This window comes from Tamandua tetradactyla, chromosome 6 (assembly GCF_023851605.1).
Source record: "Tamandua tetradactyla isolate mTamTet1 chromosome 6, mTamTet1.pri, whole genome shotgun sequence".
Classification (NCBI taxonomy): domain Eukaryota; kingdom Metazoa; phylum Chordata; class Mammalia; order Pilosa; family Myrmecophagidae; genus Tamandua; species Tamandua tetradactyla.
The window spans coordinates 110,430,300-110,450,079 of record NC_135332.1 but is presented as its reverse complement, the minus strand read 5'-3'; the positions used below and the strand labels follow the sequence as shown (position 1 = coordinate 110,450,079).

General features: G+C 35.3%; 1 protein-coding gene across 14 annotated transcripts in view; it reads right to left on the bottom strand.

Annotated features, from left to right (window-relative positions):
* Nucleotides 1–19,780, bottom strand: part of SGK3 (serum/glucocorticoid regulated kinase family member 3) — a 243,790-nt gene that overhangs the window by 9,189 nt on the left and 214,821 nt on the right. For all 14 annotated transcript variants that reach the window (XM_077166923.1, XM_077166917.1, XM_077166919.1 and 11 more), the window contains 8 exons: nucleotides 18,258–18,315; nucleotides 13,881–13,964; nucleotides 13,648–13,779; nucleotides 10,922–11,034; nucleotides 10,786–10,822; nucleotides 10,114–10,200; nucleotides 7,528–7,623; nucleotides 4,625–4,780 (listed from right to left, as the gene is read on the bottom strand). In XM_077166923.1, the coding sequence (XP_077023038.1) occupies nucleotides 4,625–4,780; nucleotides 7,528–7,623; nucleotides 10,114–10,200; nucleotides 10,786–10,822; nucleotides 10,922–11,034; nucleotides 13,648–13,779; nucleotides 13,881–13,964; nucleotides 18,258–18,315 (763 nt within the window). The remainder of the gene's footprint in view (nucleotides 1–4,624; nucleotides 4,781–7,527; nucleotides 7,624–10,113; nucleotides 10,201–10,785; nucleotides 10,823–10,921; nucleotides 11,035–13,647; nucleotides 13,780–13,880; nucleotides 13,965–18,257; nucleotides 18,316–19,780) is intronic.

Genomic DNA, 19,780 nt, shown 5'->3' with positions numbered 1-19,780 from the left:
TAATTTAGTCTAAGGAACAGCAAGAAAAAAGAATGAAGAAAAGTGAACAGAGCCCGAGAGACTGTGGGACACTATCAAGCGTACTAATATACATTCTGGGAATTTCAGAAGTAGAAGAAAAAGAAAAAGGGACAGAGAGAATATGTGAAGAAATAATGACTGAAACTTCCCAAATTTGATGCAAGACAAGAACGTATGCAACCAAGAAGCTTAATAAACTTCAAATAAGATAAACCCAAATAGACACAGACCAAGACATAATCAAACTGTCAAATACCAAAGAAAAAAGAGAGAATCTTGAATGCTGTAAGAGAGAAGAAATATGTCACATACAAGAAATGTGCACATAAAGCCTCAATAATATTAAGTGCTTATTTCTCATCTGAAACCATAGAGGCAAGAAAGCAACAGAATGATATACTTAAAGTTTTGAAAAGAAAAACTGAAAACCAAGAACTCTGTATCTGGCAAAACTGTCTTTCAAGAATGATGGAGACATTCCCAGACAAACAAAAGCAGGAGTTCATCGCCACTAGACCAGCCCTACAGGAGATGCTAACAAGAGTTCTGCAGATTGAAATGAAAGGCAATAGACAATAAATGGAAGCTGCATGAAGAAATAAATATCTGTGGTAAAAGTAATGACATGGGTAAATGTAAATGCCAGTACTATTATATTTTTGGTTTGTAATTCCACTTTTTACTTCCTACAGGATCTAAAACACAGATGCATAAAAAATAATGATGAATCAATGGTTTTGAACTCATGATGTATTAAGTATGTAATTTGTGACAAGAAAGATGGGGGCACAGAGGGATAAAGGAACATAGCCTGTGCATGCTAATCCAAGTTATGTTGGTATCAAACCAAACAAGATTATTACAATTGTAGGATCTCAAGCATAGTCGGTAGGGTTTCTGTTTGGGGTGGTGGGAAAATTCTGGTAATGAATGGTAGTGAGAGTAGTGCAACATTGTGAATATGATTAAACCCACCGAATGGTATGCTTGGGCAGTGCGTGACTCCCAAACATGGAAATGTTTGTCTTATATATGTCTCCACAATTATAAAAAAAAAGTAGAGATGATGACAACTAAATGCAATACATGATCCTGGGCTGGATTTAATAATGGAAGAGAAAAGGTTCAAAAGGATTGACATGGTCAGGTTCATGTGTCAACCTGGCCAGGTGGTGGTGCCCGTTTGTCTGGTTGGGCAAGTGCTGGTCTGCCTGTTGCTATGAGGACATTTTATAAAATTAATTCATGAGCACGTCGGCTGCATCCACAGCTGATTCCATTTGTAATCAGCCAAAGGGAGTGTCTTCTGCAATGAGCAATGCTTAATCTAAACCACCACCTGGCCAGGTTGACACATGAACCTGACCATGTCAATCCTTTTGAACCTTTTCTCTTCCATTATTAAATCCAGCCCAGGATCATGTATTGCATCTAAACACTGGAAGGCTTTTAAGAAGGATTCAGAAGAGACAGTCTCTCTTTCTGATTTGGCCGCTGAGCCTCTCCTGTAGAGTTCATCTACACCCTTCATCGGAGTCATCAGCTTCACAGCCTGCTCTACGGATTTTGGACTCTACATTCCACAGTTATGTGAGATACTTTTATTAATTTTATATCTACAGATAGTTCCTGCTGATTCTGTTTCTCTAGAGAACCTAGCTAATACAAGGATATTTTTGGAATATATGAAAAAAAGGATGAGATTGTCACACAAAGGGAGCTAAAGAGGTAAACAGGGGCCATATCATATTGGGACTAGCCTAAGAATTTTGGATTTTAGTCTAGGGTTATGAGAAGTCATCAAAGGGTTTTAGGTAGGGGAATAGAACAAGTGGGTATGAGTATATGTGTGGGTGTTTTTCCAAGACAACTCTAGCTATAATGGGAAAATGGATTGGAAAGTCTAAACCAGATAAGGAAAAATAGCTACAACTGTGGCCAAATAAAAGGTTGGCTAGGAAAAAAGGAGTGTGCTAGTTTGAAAGTATTATGTAACCTAGAAAAGCATGTTTTAATCCTGATCCAATCTTGTGGGAGCAACCATTCTTTTAATTGCAGTTTAATAACTGTAGGTTGGAATCTTTTGATTAGATTATCTCCATGGAGATGTGACATGCCCAATTGTGGGTATTAACTTCTGATTAGTGGAGATGTGACTCCATCCATTCCAGATGGGTCTTGATTAGTTTATCAGAATCCTTTAAAAGGGGAAACATTTTAGAGAGTCAGAAATGACAGAGCCTAGAGAAACGACAGAAGTCTCAGAGCCAACAGAGAGAGCAGATGTAGATGCTTGGAGAACAGTTGCTTCAGAGAACAGAGGCATGGATGTTTGGAGATGCTTGAAGCCCAGCAGACATCACCATGAGATGCTAAATTCTCGCCAGAACCTGGAGAGAGCCAAGGGAAGCCAAGAGATGAAAGCCAACCCTGGTGAAACAAAGCGAGGAACTTCCACATGGACAGAGATGAAAGCAACGGAGCCCAGGAGGCAGGGACCAGCAGATGCCAGCCATGTGACTTCCCAGCTGAGAGAGGTGTTCCAGACCAGTGGCCTTCCTTGAGTGAAGGTAACCTCTTTTTGGTGCCTTAATTTGGACACTTTTACTTACCTAGAACTGTAAACTTGTAACTTATTTAATTTCCCTTTTTAAAAGCTATTCCAGTTCTGGTATATCACATTTTGGCAGCTTTCAAACTAACACAAGGAGTGTTAGATGAGCTTGAGAGGAGTATCTGGATATGGGGAAGATTTAGGAGGCAAATGCAACAGGATCTTGTCTGCTGAATATGGAAGTAAGGAAGAGGCAAGAGCTGAGAACAATTCTGAGATTTCTAACCTAAACAACCAGATGGACAGTGATGTCATTTAATGATAAAGGGAACATAGGAGGAATAGAGCAGGAGTTCAATTTTAAACATGCCAAGTTTGAGGTATTCTCAAAACATTCAAGTGGATCCAAAGAGATAATATAAATGCTTGAGATGAAGACATACAGGTAACTAAAGTTATGGGGCTCACTGAGATGGTCTAGGAAGAGAATGCAGAAGAGGAACGAGGGTCTTAGGACCACCCCTAGGAATGTCACATTTAATAGGCTGAAGAAGAGGACACTTCAAAGGAGATAATGGAAGAGGGCTCAAAAATCTAGAAAGAAAAGCCTGGGATGAATGTGTATTCCTGGGATGAATGTGTACTCCTGACTGAAACATGAAAAGAGATTGGAAAAGGAAGAATAAGTATGGAAAACTTTCAACAAATAAAGAGGAGTTCCCTATATATTATGAATAGCAGCTCACAGGACTGTAGGGTTGAGGGTTTTTTGGTTTCTGGTAAGACATAGGAGAGCTGATGTTTAATTAATGATCGGAACAAACCAGAACAAAAGGAAGCAGTTGTCTGTGCAGAAAAAAGCATGCGAAATATTCTTTGCAAGGAGATAGAATCTAACGCACAGGTAGAAGCTGACCTTTTCCACTCTAACAGGAGGAAGGAAACAGTGGCTAAAGATGCATGGAGGTCTGCAAATTTGATAGCAAGAAGCTGATTTAGATCTAGTCTGATGGCTCTAGATAGATAGATAGATCTAGTCAGCAGGCAAGGTTATCTGGTAAAAGTGAGGATGAAGAAAAGGAACCTGGAAGTCTGCGTGTGGAGAGATGATTTGAAATAGTTATTACACAGAGTAGGAGAGTAGGATGAATAAAGAAACACAGGTGCATTACCAGATGGTAATGAAGACAGACGAGGTTAATGGCTATGATTTTACAATGGCTCCAAAATGCTCAGTTGAGTAACTTTCTTCAGCACTGTTCAGCACCCTAGGAGCTGACAAATTCATCCAGGATTGTAACTTCTGCCAGTGAATTAAGAAAGAGGTCCAAAGGGCAAGGAAGTGTGAAATAGCAGCAAGACTGACAGAAACAGAGTACTGTGGAACCCAAGCTAGACTGGAAACAGTTGGTAGGATTACCCACTGTGGGGTGTGAGGGAGGAGTAGCAGAAAAATTTTATTATCCACAGATCAAGTCCAAGGTTGAGAAGTAGCTTCCAAGAATTTCTGAGAAAATAAAAGTTCTTGTTTCTCAGTATTTGTGAATTTACTGACACACTAATATAACATTGCATCTATACTAGCAATTTAATTAACCTGCTTTAAATAAAGCAAACAAACCTGCACATTCCATAATAATCTCAAGGAAACATCACCAAATTCTCAAAAAGAAAAAAACAATAAAGATTTAATGTTAGTTCAAAGCAAAAGGTATTATCTCATACAAACAGATCTGACACTTGACAAATTCTTGTTATATAAAATGATTTAAAATTTTAGGTAGTTAAAATATGTATGCCAAATAAATAATAAGTAAACAAAAGGGATATGAAAGCCAGAATGGGGGGTAAAGAGGAATTGTTATGAAGATCATAAAAAAACACGTGAAAGTACTTTAAACCCTGGGGACCACAAATGGATTGCAAGCTTCTTTTTCATGGTGCTAACTCTTTAACAGCTGCATTTACCACATTAAATACCATATATAGATTCAGCTCCAAAATTTAAATAACTGAAATAAAGCTGCTGCTGGGAAAGGTGTTACATACAAAGTCTTCTTTGGCGCCGAGTCGATTTTGCCTGTCTTTATCTAGGAGTTCTTCCAGAATGGACCAGGCTGTGAGACTCACTCCTGGCCTCAAACTCAGGGGCTTGTGAAGAATATTGTCATACATTTCAGCAACATCTCGACAATAAAAAGGAGGCTGAAAAAAAAGCAAAATAAAGAAATTAAATGGTAATTAAACTATGGCAGAATGTGGCTGAGATAATTGCGTTTGGCCTTGCTCTGAAGGGTGCAGCTGGCTCTGGACAGTGACCTCCCGGCGAGATGAGATTCTAAGGCCCAGCACACTGCAGAGTTGCACACACATTCACTGCATTAATTAGGGCAAATTGTTCAAAACTATTTTGTGGATAGGCGTTTAACTGTATAAAACATTTAATAGTGTCCGTTTTAGAAAAAACAACCAACCTCATCATAGACATTATGAAAAAATTATTGGAAACGGAGATCCAACTCAGACCAAACACTAAATAAATTCTTGCAGACTTGGAAATTGTGGTAGGTTGAATTATGCACCCCAGATAGATATGTTTTTAATTTTAATCCCATTCCTATAGGTGTGAATCCATTGTAAATGGACCTTTTGAAGATGCTATTTTAGTTAAGGTGTGGCCAACTGAATCAGGATACGTCTTAATTCTATTACGCGAAGCCTCATAGAGAAGGCCACAGAGAAAGACATGAGGAAGGAGAAAAAGCTAGAAGTCAACAGAACCCAGAAAAGAAAGGAGAGGATGTTGACCTGTACAATGTCATGTGACAGAAAAGCCAAGGACCCAAAGATCACTGGCAGCCAACCCTAGAAAGCCAGAGTATTCAGAGAGAAAGCATCTCCCTGCTGATGCCTTGACTATGGATTCCTCCCAGCCCCAAAACTGTGAACCAATAAATTTCCATTGTTTAAGCCAACTGCTGTATGGTATATTGCTTTGCAGCTACAAAATGAAAACAACAATAAACTAATTAAAACAAAGAGATTTCTAGTAGAGATGGAGACCTGAAGATTGCAGCTTTACCTAAATACTTGTTATAGCAACTTTATTGGTATACACTGTGGAATTAAAAATGCTAATATAGCCTAAAGAGTTGGGGGTACAGCTTCCACATGGGAATTAGCCAGTTAATCATCTAGTCAAAATTTTAAAGGAAAAATAATTTTTAAAGTTAAGGGAGTTTTATAGGAGTGCCACGTTTTCTTTCTTTTTTTATAGGAAAGAAAAATACTCTATATTTTAATTTTCACTTAATTTTATATATAAATGGCTACTAGAAGTTAACTCTCATTAATGAAGTACATGTTTCAAATGCTCTCTTTGTGTGGCCTCTTTCTCTAAGCCAACTCCACAAGTAAACTCATTGCCCTATCCCCTACGTGGGGACATGACTCCCAGGGGTGTAAATCTCCCTGGCAATGTGGTAAATGACTCCAAGAGATGAGCCTGGCCCTGACAACATGGGAGTGAGACAGCCCTGACCAAAAAGAGAAAGAGAAAATGAAATAAAGTTTCAGTGGCTAACGGATTTCAAACAGAGGCGAGACGTCATTCTGGAGGTGATTCTTATGTAGTACAGATATCCATTTTCAGTTTGTGGTGTACTGGAAAAGCTAGAGGGGAAAACCTGAAACTGTTGAACTATAATCCAAAGAGCCTTGATTCCTGAAGATGATTGCATAACTATACAGCTTCTATGGTGTGACCATATGACTGTGAAAAGCTTGTAACTGATACTCCCTTTATCCAGTGCATGGATAAGATGAATAGGAAAAAAAAAGACAAAAAAAAAATTAGGGGGGTAGAGGATATTTCTGGTGTTCTTTTTTACTTTTATTCTTTTTTTTTTGGAGTAATGAAAATGTGCAAAAATCGATTGTGTTGAATGCACAGCTATATGATGATACTATGAACCACTGATTATACACTTTGGATGATAATATGGTATATGATTATATAACGTATCTCAATAAAACTGCATTTAAGAAATGCTCTCTGAATCACCTGCATTTTATAAACTACACTAATATTTTATACTTTCAAAGTCTACAGAAATTCAAAGGATTTTTGAAATATCAAGAAGTAAACACCCAGCACTTAGAGAAATTAAGGATAGAGTAGTTATCAAATGTTCTAAGTTGTTAGCATAAGGATCACAGTCAACGGCAAAGAAGAGTAAGGCTTTCATAGAAATCTATCATTCAAAACTAGCAACATGAAAAACATGCTCTAAAACTACTGCATGTACTGAATTTCACTGATAGCTTCACAGTTTTCAGGAAAACAAAAATCAAAACTCCCAGCTCAGGCCTCACTCAGCTGCTGGTAGTATTTAGCATTAGTAGTGGCAACAAAAACCAGAGCAGCAGTAGGAGGTGTGAGCACATGGTCCTCAGCTTGGGGGTGCTGGACAAAGGGAGTCAGAAGCCATTCTAAATATTTAAAAAGCATATTCTATTTGCTTCCTATAAGGATATGTAAGCTAACTAATGCCCAAATACCAAATTATCATTTGATATGATGAAACCTTGCAGTAAACAACTTAATTTATGTACTGAAAAGCTCTGGCTGGCATTGTGTGTCTTAGTTAATAAAAACTGGAGAAATTAAATACTTAGCTAACATGACTTTTTTCCAATGAAATCTTTAAGACATATTCTTATCACCTGAAACAGTGATTAATATGGGAGAGAAATAATTACATCATTTTTAAAAACTAGTAACAAAATGAAAAGTTATACTTTTTGTACATATCCCTAACATGTTTTTTAATTCATTTAACCAGATTACTACTTTGTTAGTGTTTACTAAGTGTCCACAAAATTAACAAAAAGAAAATAGAGAACTCAAATCCATTATATTATACTAATCATGAAAGAACAAAAATACTCACCAACCCATAGAGCATTTCATACAGAACAGCACCAAGGCACCACCAGTCTACAGTGTTGTCGTAGGGCTGTTTTCTGATGACTTCAGGAGCAAGGTACTATGCAACAGAGAAAATATGAGAACTGCTCAAAAAACAACTCAGACAACTAATATTTAGGAACAGTTCAGAAATTTAACCAATCTTAGATGTTATTATCAGAGGTGTTTACCATTTTTTTCCCTAGATTTTCAATGGGTTGGGGTGTTCTTGTTCTATACCAGTGGTACTCTTCAGAACCAACAGGGACATCTTCAAAACACATTATTTGAGCCCCTTCCCCAGAAAATGTGATGCAGTTATGACAAACAGAAGATGACAGGAAATGTAGAATCTTTACTAGTAAGTACGTACAGTACGTATTTTGGGGGAAGATTAACTTATTTTAAAAGTTCATTATTCGTAACAACTTTCCCTTAAAGAAAGAATTCTTAATGGGGCAATTATAATCCACTTTTTTCCTTTTCAATGTAAGGAAAAAGAATAGAATTACATTCTTATTTGGGAATTACAGCATCAGCTCTCTAAAATATTATTTAGAAAAGCTACGTAAGTTATTACATAGTCGTTTATATTTAAATTTGAAAAAAATTTCAATATATCACAATTTACACATATGAGACAGCGAATATGCACTGTGTTGTTGTTGAAGGGGGGGCTGGTGGTGGCATTTGATATATACCAGGAGTCAGCAAACTATGGCCCAAGGGCCAAAGTTGGCTCACAACCTGTTTTTGTAAATACAGTTTTAATGGAACACACATACACACACACACACAAAGATAGCAAATATGAATTTTAGATTCCAAAATATATATTTCCTCTTGCCACACAAAAGATATGTATAGAAACTTCTTCTTAAGCCTTTTTTTTTTATATAAGCTAAAGAAATGGTCAGATAAATTTTAAAAGTTTAATAATTACTGATCACATTTACATTTAGATAACAGAAAAATACTTGTGTTTCCTTTCTAAAATGTACAGGACTTAAGAAAAATTTTGCTAATCAATATACATTCACCAAAAAAACATTTCTGCACACAAAAGCAAAACAGAATGACAACAAATACATACAAGTACTAGGGTTAGACTAAAGAGAGAAAGGAAGAAGAAAATTTCATTTCAAAGTAAAACAATTGTTACTTATGGATACTACTCTGGAACAGAAAGCTCATGTGAGCCATTTTATAATATACTTTCAACATTATATTTACAATGCACAATAATGATAAACTATAGCCTGGCAATTAAAATAACTACAGATACATTAAAATTAGGACAGTTTAAAATAAACTAAATGTGTGTGTGTTAATTGAGTAAAAAATAACAAGGTTTTTACATAAATTGTAAGGATTATTACCACTGTAAATAGAAAGATACATTTTCTGCTAGTTATAACAATTTAGGAAATAGGATATTCTGATTTATAATTTCTGATTCATGATTTTTTTTTCCACATCCACGGTTTATTTTTTTGTTTTCAAAGAAACAATTAATTTCATTAGAAAACATTTTGACAATTAGAAAAACAGAAAAACATAACAGAAACCAATATACAACAACACAGATAAAGGCAATGTTAATTCCACTTCCAACAGACAATTTCTTAAATGCAAAGGAAATCGGTCATGGAAGGAGAAGCCATGGGGAGCACCCACCCCCCACAAAAAAAGGCAATGTTAATATCTTACCATATCTACTTCAGTTCATTTTTTAAAAATAATAGCTTAAGATATTCATACACCATACAATTCACTGATCTAAAGTGTACAATTCAACAGTTTTTAGTATATTCAGAGTTGTACAATCATCACCACAATGAATTTTAGAACAATTTGATCATTGATTCAGGATTTTTAAAAAGGATTACCATTACAAGCAAATGAGCAAACCCACAGAGTCAGAATCTAGAATATGGGTTATCAGCGGACAGGATGGAGATAGAGAATGGGAAGTTAAGGCTTAAAATTGTACAGATTACCTGTGTGGAGCAATGGAAATGTTTTGGTAATGGATGGTGATGATGGTAGCATAAAATTGTAAACATAATTAACAGCACTGAAATACACATATCTGAATGTGGTTAAAAGAGGAAATATTAGGTTGTATATATGGTAACAGAAAAAAAATCCATGGAACTGCACTGCACAAACAGTGAAACCTAACTTAAATCATGGACTATAGTTAATAGTACAATTATAAAATGTGCTTTCATCAATTGTAACAAATGTTCAACACCAATGCAAGGTATAATAGCAGGGTGCTGTATGGGAATCCTGCATTTCATACATGATTGTTCTGTAAATATACAACTTCTCCAATAAAGAAAAACAAATTATCTTTGTTGGATTATTCAAAAAGATACTTCTGTGGCTCACAGTCACAGTTAGAAATGCCATCTACCAATAAACCAAATGCTAAGAATTCTGTTCAGAAGGGATTAGTTATTTCCAGAAAGTTAAAAGCTGAAATGACAGTCTTGATTCTACATTTCTAATTTCAAATTTTGTGTATGCAAATTGTAAATGACAAATGAGACATATTTCTTACCTCTGGTGTCCCACAAAATGTTGTTGTGGTGTCAGAAATAGCAATTCCTTCTTTACAAAGCCCAAAATCTGTTAAGACAACATGTCCCTGACAAATACAGGGGCAGTAAGATATAGCAATGTTTAGACATAAACTGACATTTTAAAAAAATTTGAAATAACTATAGACCTATAGGAAATTGTAAAAACAGTACACCGAGTCCCGTGTATGCCTTACACCCAGCTTCCCCCAAATGGTGACACCTTCTATAACAGCAGTATAAAATAAAAACCAAGAAATTGACACTGGTACAATATTGTTAACACCATCCGTTTTCAGTTTTCACTATTTTTTAAATATATATGCACTTGTGAGCATTTGAGTGTGGTTCTCCGCAACTCTGCTTTATGTATACATTTGTGTAACCACCAAATCAAGACAGAGAACTGTTTCATCACCACAAGGGAATGCCCTTGTGCTACCCTTTTATTTGTGTATTCCGCACTGCCCTCAGTCCCTGTCCCCTGGCAACCACATCTCTGTTCCCCATCACTATAGTTCTGTCATTTCAAATATATCATCTAAATGGAATCACACAGTATGCAATGTAACCTTTTGAAGTCAAACTTTTCCCCCACTAAGCATAACAGAAATGAAAAAATTGAGAATTAGTAGATAAAAAACAATACTTACTACTGAATCCAAAAGAATATTTTCTGGTTTTAAGTCTCTATCAAATTAAAGGAAAGAGAAGCAAAATGGAATATTAACTGAGATAAAGTATTTATTTTTTAGAAATAGATTTTTTAAAGGGATATTTTTAAATTACCTGTACACTATTTTGATGGAGTGCAAGTAACCCAATGCACTAGCAATTTCAGCAGCATAAAACCTAGCTCTGTGTTCAGGAAAGGACCGTTCTCTTTGTAAATGAAAAAAGAGCTGCAAAATTGGAAGGAAAAAAAAAACAAATATTGAAATCATTCATACATAAAATGAAACGTATATTCTATAAATACAAAAATAGGATATGTTTTTGTTTCTTTGAATGTGAGATAAAAGTATACCAACACGTAGAACAGTGATTTTCTCTTGTCTGTGTCCCCATCCAGCAACTGTTCTTTCTCTTCAACTAAGCTTCTCTGCATCAGTTGCTAACCTCCCTATCTCCATTTATGCCCCAATCCTCATCGTGGTAGTGTCCTCACCATTCCAGGCAATCACTCTGGCAAAAATGAACAATAATGACCAGTAGTCTTGATACTGTCATCGAATTATCTTACTGGGCATTTTTTTTTTTTTTTTACTGTTCTTCCATTTAAAAAAGAAAGAAAGAAAGAGAAAAAGAAAGAAAGAAACCTATTCAGAGATTAAAATGGATAGCTGACAGATGAAATTTAATCCACAGATACAATTTGCTTGGGCCAAATATTGTTTCTTTCAAAAAATTAACTTTCAATTTCTCTGGGGGAGTGGGACTGAGTTATATAACATCAGGCCTAAATTCCAATGTGGTAGCAACTGGCTGAAACTGAGCAGCAGCTGGACTTTCCAGTTCACTTCTTATACTTCAAAATCCTTCATTTATTTCTTACAACTTGCCCATTTAATCATTAAATGGGGAAACTTTGCACTAGTGCTTGCTCTAGGTCTCTCGGCTTCTGAGACAGTATTTTTCCTCGGGTGACCTCCTATCTTGGATAAATTTCTGTTCCCTTCTGAGCCATTAAGCTTCTAGTTATTTCCCCATTCCATTCCTCTCCACCAGCCCCAACATTCTATATTTTATTCTCTTTTTTCACTGTGTGAGCCAAGTATATCTTTTAGAAGACAAGTCTGTTTCTTTCCACCTCTCCCACTCAGTTTATGAGTGGGCTCAGAAGGAAAGTCCTAAAACAGCATGAAAAAATCACACTTAAAACAAGAAACTTCCAAGGAGGATCTTACCTTTAGGGAGATGTTTCACATCAACACGACAAGTCATACAATAAGAGGGAACTTAGGAATGTCTTTGCAGTCAGGATGTCTGGGTTTAAACCCAGGGTCTGACCCGTACTAGAGCACTGTGACAGGGAGGAAATTATTTAACTTCCTTGGGCCTCCATTTCCCTACCCTCAATTTCCAATACCCTCTATAAAATAAGAGGATCTATGTCAAAGAGTTACAGTGACTAATTGAAATAACGCATGGAAAATAATTATATAGTGAAAGGTACTGAATAAAAATCATTACCTAGTAGCATTCGTACACACAAAATAAAAAGATGACTTTCTAGTGGCAAAGAAGGGGCAATGTGGGGGCATCGACATCTCTGAATTAGAGGGCTGGGGTGGGGCCCATAAATCTTGGCTCCTCACTGAGGAGCAAAACTCTGTCACAGATGTAGGGAACTGAATTATGATCCTTTTCATGATCCTCCCCCAAAATGATCTAGGTGTGTCTGATTGCCCTTCAGGCTTTCAGGATAGAAACTGGTCTTCCTTCTGGTTCTTTTATCCTACAGATAAGTGAACTACAAGAAGGTTAAAATATTTATTTTCCTCTCTCTTGCTTGGTGATTGAGGGACAGAAGATATGACAATTTCACCTAGTCAAAATACTCTTTAGAGATGCTCACAGGTCAGAGATCAAACAAATTAGAGAAGTAGGAAGGCTGAGAAGAGGAAGAGGAGGTGGTCAACAATCTACAGCCTGGACTCAAATGACTGAGTCCAAATTCTGGCTACAGGGGTCACTAAGGACACAACCTGGGCATGACTAGCTTCTGTGCCTCAGTTTCTTTGTCTTACATAATGTTGTAAAGATAAAATAATATGTGCAAAGAGCCAGAGTGCTTGGCACACAAGTAATACTTGATACTGTTTACGATTCCTGTAATTATTATCATAAGATCAGCCTTCTTCCAAAGTGTATTTCAATTTCTCTTTAAATCAGAGTTTTGAGGAATATTATCAATAGGTGTGGTTCAAACAAAAAAATGGATTGCAAGATCAAAGACATTTTTTCAATATATCCTATCTTGTTTAAAGAAGAATATTATAAGTCTTCATATGCTGGAAATATACTGTAAATCATGAAGAAGGGAATAAAACATGGAGCATCTTCCAAACTTATTTCACCACAGAACCCTTTATTGGAGAAGCATCTCATCCGACTGGTATCAACAGTTTGTATATGTTTCAGAAAATGACAGTCTATGGCAGTATTTACATGCAACTACTGAAATGATAATTATCTGACTTACAAGTCAGGTCTTAGTCTAATATTTCAGTATATTATTCTTGTCATCGAGTTTAGTGATAAAACATTCACGACATTTAAAGCTTCATGCTAAGGTTCTTTCATGATCCTACACCACAGGTATAACACAGGGCTCTTTTCTTGAGTTATACTTCTCTGTATTTTGCATGTGCTTAGCTGTTTTCCTGAATATTGTTGTTACTCATCAAATGCCTGTTGGTGATATATGTCCATCTAAACTTATGGAAAAAAAAAACCTTCAACTTTGTTTTCCTTAAACATTATCAATATAGAAAACTTATTATGGAACTCACCTCCCCTCCATTAACAAAATCCAGAACAAAATAAAGCTTTTCAGTTGTTTGGAAAGAATAATGTAATCCAACCAAAAATGGATGCTTCACATTTTTCAAGAGCACATTACGTTCAGCCATAATATGTTTTTGCTGGAAAAAAAGGTATGGGAGCAGCTTGTATTACACAGCAGAAAACAATTCTCTTAATTGAGAAAATAGGCTAAGGAGAAAACATAGCTATTTCATTTTACCTCTTTTCTGTTGAGGACTATTTTTTTCTGTAACACTTTTACAGCATAAAACTTTCCATCCAGTTTCCGTTTTGCAAGAAGAACCTGTTATAGTTAAAGATTTTTTCATACTATTAGAGATTTCAATATTTTGGTAGAAATAGTTCACTTGTCAGTAAATCAAAACCTTTTAAATTTTGTAAAAAGAACATTCACAAGGGCCATAGATAATATCATGCTTTTATTTTAAACACTGGAAACAAAGTACTGAATATACTTCTATAACTCTACCTTACCTTAGATATTTTAGTAAAATTGGGTGTTGATCATTTCAATAGTCAGGCATCATTTCTTCGTCACTTAATGTGTTGGTGTTTGAGAAACTTCACTAAATTGAAGGCACAACATCTACACTGCTTGAAACTTTATGAGAGTGTCTATGAGAAGTGGCTGAAATTTTAATGCAGGTGCTGAGTCCTGAGTCCTAAGGAGCACTCACAAAACACTGGGGTTATAAATTTGACGGCTGTATATAAGAAGTAATATTTATGTGATAAAACACATTAAAAATATTGTATTTCATAAGTTTCAGATTCAGAAGAGTTCAGAAGAAGCACCACTATGTACAGCTAAGTTTCTACAATGGGCTGGATGCATGCAGACACTTTAAGGATCTGAAAAAATCTAGGAGACCCTGCCTCAGAAAAGGCAGCCATACTCAAGATTTGCAAATAATTTTAAGGGATACAAGAACCTAACCTCATGTTTGGAAATGGATAGCACAACACTGTGATGATAGCACAATCATATAAAGGTAATTAAGAGGTGTTTTTTTTTTTTTTTTTTTTTTTTTGACATGGGCAGGCACCAGGAATCGAATCCAGGTCTCTGGTATAGCAGGCAAGAATTTTACCACTGAGCCACAGTGTAATGAACTGTGAGTGTAATGAACAAAGCTGAGTACGAATATGGTTGAAAGAGGAAGACTAGGGGCATGTTTATCACTAGGAGGAAAGCTAGAGGATAAAACTTGGGACTGTATAACTGAGTGAAACCTAGAGTAGAAGATAACTGTGGTTAATTATACAAATATAAGAAAGTTCTTACATGAACTAGAACAAATGTACATCACTATTACAAGGTGTTAATAATAAGGTGGTATATGGGAAAAATACAAATAAAGTCCATAGTTAACAGTAATATTGTAATAATATTTCATTAATTGTGACAAAGGTACTATACCAAAGATAAATGTCTATAATAGAAGGGCATAAGGGGTATGAGATTTTTTTTTTTTTTCAGAAGAAATGAGAATTTTCTCATATTGACTTGGTGGTGAATGCATAACTATGTGATTATACCAAGAGCCATTATTGTACACTTAGGATGGACTGTATGGTGTGTGAATAAAACTGTTTTTTTTTATTAATTAAAAAAAATTAACTAACAACATTTAGAAATCATTCCATTCTACATATGCAATCAGTAATTCTTAATATCATCACATAGATGTATGATCATCATTTCTTAGTACATTTGCGTCGATTTAGAAAAAGAAATAGCAAGACAACAGAAAAAAACTGTTTTTTTTAAAAAAGCAAAGAATAGCTTCTTTTTTTTTTTTGGCTACAACACATTTATTTACATACCCTATTGTATGACTGGGAGGTGCTTTTCATTTTCCAATAATTTAATTAGGTCATAAATAATTAAAATTCCAAAAGCTAAACTAGTAGTTACTGTTGCCCAGGAACATAGGTAAACAGATATGGTACCATATAAAAGAATTTTAAAACACTTCCTTTAGTAGAGCTTTGAATATGGAATGATATACTTTAACAGTGGACCTAATATATTACCTATATGCTTCTAAATTTCACGGGTTTCTTCAGACACAACAGGAAAAATTTAGATTTAATTTTTGAACTCCAGAAATTTAACAAACATTCTTAGGAAGCTGAAAAGGCCAACATTGTGTAAGTCTATTGTCTTTATCACCAGCATAATTGTATTGCTATTTAAAGTAAAATCATGGTAAACAGTGGTCAATTAATCACCAGTCTCATTCTATAGATTACTTTAGTTTTTTTTTTTTTTTTTAATAATTTGTCTAAGGTGGCAGGCTATAGAAGTCTGTTATTTTTTGGAGTAGTTTTAACTTATTAACCTTTTTTGTACTAGTTAGAGTAATGCAGATATATCCCAAGTCAAAAAAATGGATAGCATATCAAATTAGATTTTATATCAGAACTAGTCATGTCCAAGAGACTGAATGTTTCCTTCAGAATGCGTTTTACTCCTAGCTTTTAACTAGTATATATTTTTAGAGGGTTCAGTAAGTGTAATAAATGGGTACTCAGTGAGAATAGCATATCAGAATGTGCTGAGCACTAAAAATGAGGTTTATATTACATTAAATTAAGATTATATATTGTCAGAAATAAATAGGCAATATTGGGAGTGCCCAGATTCAAGAAAAATTATGGCTGAGGAAATAGAGGACTCAAAAAAAGGAATCCAAGTAAAATAGAATTAAGTTCCTTGTCTTAGGAAAAAGTTTATTAATAAGGAACAACTGGGACATCATACATTGTTTCTTTAGAAATTAAACTACAGGCTATGAAATGGCATATAAAATAATGCATAAAATAGTGCAATATTTTAAGGTGCCATTATTTTTGTTTATTACACAAGACTATTTCCATATGCCCATTTCTCTAAAAAATCCAGCTGTAATGACACCTTTTAGAATATTCATTTACGCATTACTTATACTCTGTTTTACCCACCTTTGGGGCTACCTAGAACATTTTAACATGTAGAACAATATATCTTGAAACTACCAGAGATTAAGGCAAGCCCCTGCAGAGTTCACTATTCCAAAAACGTACATGGTTTACAAAAAAATTTGCTTCTAAAACCAGTAGCTTTAGACCTGATGGCACCCTAGTTGTCTTTAAAAACAGTTACTATCACTCTGAAAACACTGTTTTTGCTTGTCCCATTATTTCCGGGCTCTATACATCAAAAAAGGAGTTTGAAAAAACAATAGGTTCTATAACATTAGAATTAAGTAAACCAAATCCACATGGGAGATAAGCAGAGGATCTGGCTGGGGTGAGGGAATGGGGTCAATCCTCTTAATTTCTTATATATGCTTTTTCACATCAAAGAACAGCCTCTTGAAGAAGAATGAAGAGGGAGGACTTGTTTCTTGGATATCAAGTTAAAGTTGTTAAGAAAATGTAGTATGGTACAAGAACAGACAAACAGACCAATGAAATAAAACATAAAATCTAGAAACATATATATAAAATAAAAAAACAGATCTGTACATATAAGGACATATGATAGATGACAAAGGTGGTACTGCAGATCATGAGGAATGAACAATCTTTTTTAGTAAATTATGTGAGATTAGTTAGATATCCAAGGGGAAAAATGAACTGTTTTTAACATTATACCATTCTCTAAGATCCTGATAGAATCTAAGCATTCTGTCTAGCTTTCTATAGTTTGTATTAACACATAGCAGACGGTCAATATGTTTGTTGAATGAATAAACACACATGGGTTTAATGGAACGGTCAAAGTTTGTGATCTCAAGAGAATTTAGAAACAAAACAGAGATACAAAAGTTATGGACTCACCAAAAAAATAATTAAGTACATATATATTCATTTCTACTAAAGATTGAGTTGTAATGCAAAAAAAAAAAGTACTTAAATATATTTGATGATTCTGATAACTCCATCTATGACACTTTTCCTGATAACCTTGGCCTTAAGTGAATTTCCTTTCTTGTTATGGCTACATTGTCAAGTTATATGATTCATTTAACACCAACTATATGAGAATAATTTAGGGTCTTTATACACGTCCTTCCTTCCCCAACTGTGTTATCTACATAGATGGCCTATGTTTGTCTTTCAAGGCTCAGCTTAAATAGCACCTTTTCTAAGAAGATGATTTTGACCAACCCATTTAGGTAGGGATTTTCTCCCCACTGCCTATTATCCTTCTTCATTTCCTTCACAGCCCTATTACTACTTCTAAAATACTTACTGGACTGTAAATTTTTAATTGACTATTCTCCCCAGCAGATTATAAGTATCACAGTTATATGTGATACTTAGGTCAGTTTTGTGGAACACTTTCTACCCAGGGATCAGTATAGTGCGTGACACATAGTAGATGCCCAACATTTGAAATATTTGTTGAATCAACAATTTTATCTCAGATTTAGTAGATGTCTTAACTCCATAATTATTCTGTTAATACTCTGAAAGTATCTTAACTCTACATTCTATATAATAACAAGCCCTATGGCCTCACATTTATCACGTATGTATTCCGTAAGAACTTATTTACTGAACGAGAAAATAAAAACACTCTTACCTTGCCAAAGCTTCCTTTTCCAATAACTTTTAAGAAATCAAAGTCTGTTGGTTTTGCACTGAAATAAATTAACAATGACAAGAATTAGCCTCACTGAAATCCTAAGTTATCTTTTAAACATTTCCTTGCACCTCTTTAATAAGTGCCGAATACCAAACACTCAACATGATGACTCTAAGCTTTTCCACTGGTAAACTAGGTAATAATGAGTAGTAATGATATTTACTTTCTGATTAGATAAAACATTTCATAACTTTATTTAACCTTTATAAGTTCTGCTAAGAGGGACTGCAATAGTATTCTCTTTGGAGAAGACAATAATATCCTTTGAACACAAAGTAGCTTCTATCTAAATCAATTTTATAAACAGTAAAGATAAAATCTCTCTCTGCTTATGCTTACGATGGTAATACAGGTAAAAACAACATTGGCTGTATGTAGGCAAAAGTGCTCAGCAGCAGATAGTTGAGCTCAAGCAGCCAGAAGAACTTTTTTCCTTCAAAATTAGTCTAAATTTTTAAGTTGTACTAGGAAGAGGCGAACGATTCCATTTAGAGATGAAATTTCCTTCAATTCATATACTGAAAGAAACAGTCAATTCAGACATGAGAGTAACACCAGGGTTAGGTTAAACAATAACAGGTAAAGATTAATGAGATAACACTTAACTAAACTTAAGATGTTTTCCTTCTTCAAAAATCTGTTCTTTGGACTATCTATTTTGCTCTTTAACGATGTGCTGAGATCCTGAACTAGTTTCTTAAACACAAGTAACAGTGAAAAAACATGTAAATTCCTCAAACACAGCAAACAGGCTAAATGAGGCCACACCCAAGGTGCCCCATTAACTACTGGCAATGGACCCTAATTGAAAGCACACTTTCGTTGTTCTACTGCCTGACCAACTCAATACCAAAAATGATAGAAAAGCCTTTTCAAAACCAGACTTCCTCTTCCAGTTACCATCCCATTCCTTTGCAGCAAAACTCCTCGAATATGCTATCTACATCCATGTCAATATCTGCTGTCCTCTCCTTTAGTTCTCCCTAATACCCTTTCATATCAGGCTTTGAACCACTCCTCCTACCCCCATCAGTGAAACTGCTCACAGCAGTCAACAATGACTTCAACATTATTAAACCCTGTGGTCAATTCTCCATCCTCATCTTACTTGGCTTATCAGCAGCGTTAACAGAGATGGTTACTCCTTCCTCCTTGAAATAATTTCTTCCCCTGACTCCAGGACACTATATTCCTAGTTTTCCTCTTATCTTACCAACCACTCTTTCTCACTGTCCTTTACCAGTTAGTTCCTCCCTGAACTTAGTTGATGTTGAAGTATTCCAGGACCCAGTTCCTGGACAACTTGTTCTGCCTCTGTACTCACTCCCTAAGTGCAGTAAAAGGGTAGGGGAGGCGCAGTGTCCTGGATAAAAAATAGAATATCCTAGGATTAGCTCAATAAGCCTTCAAGAACTAGCAACACTATACTCCTCCTCCAAACCATGGCAGACACCACTTAT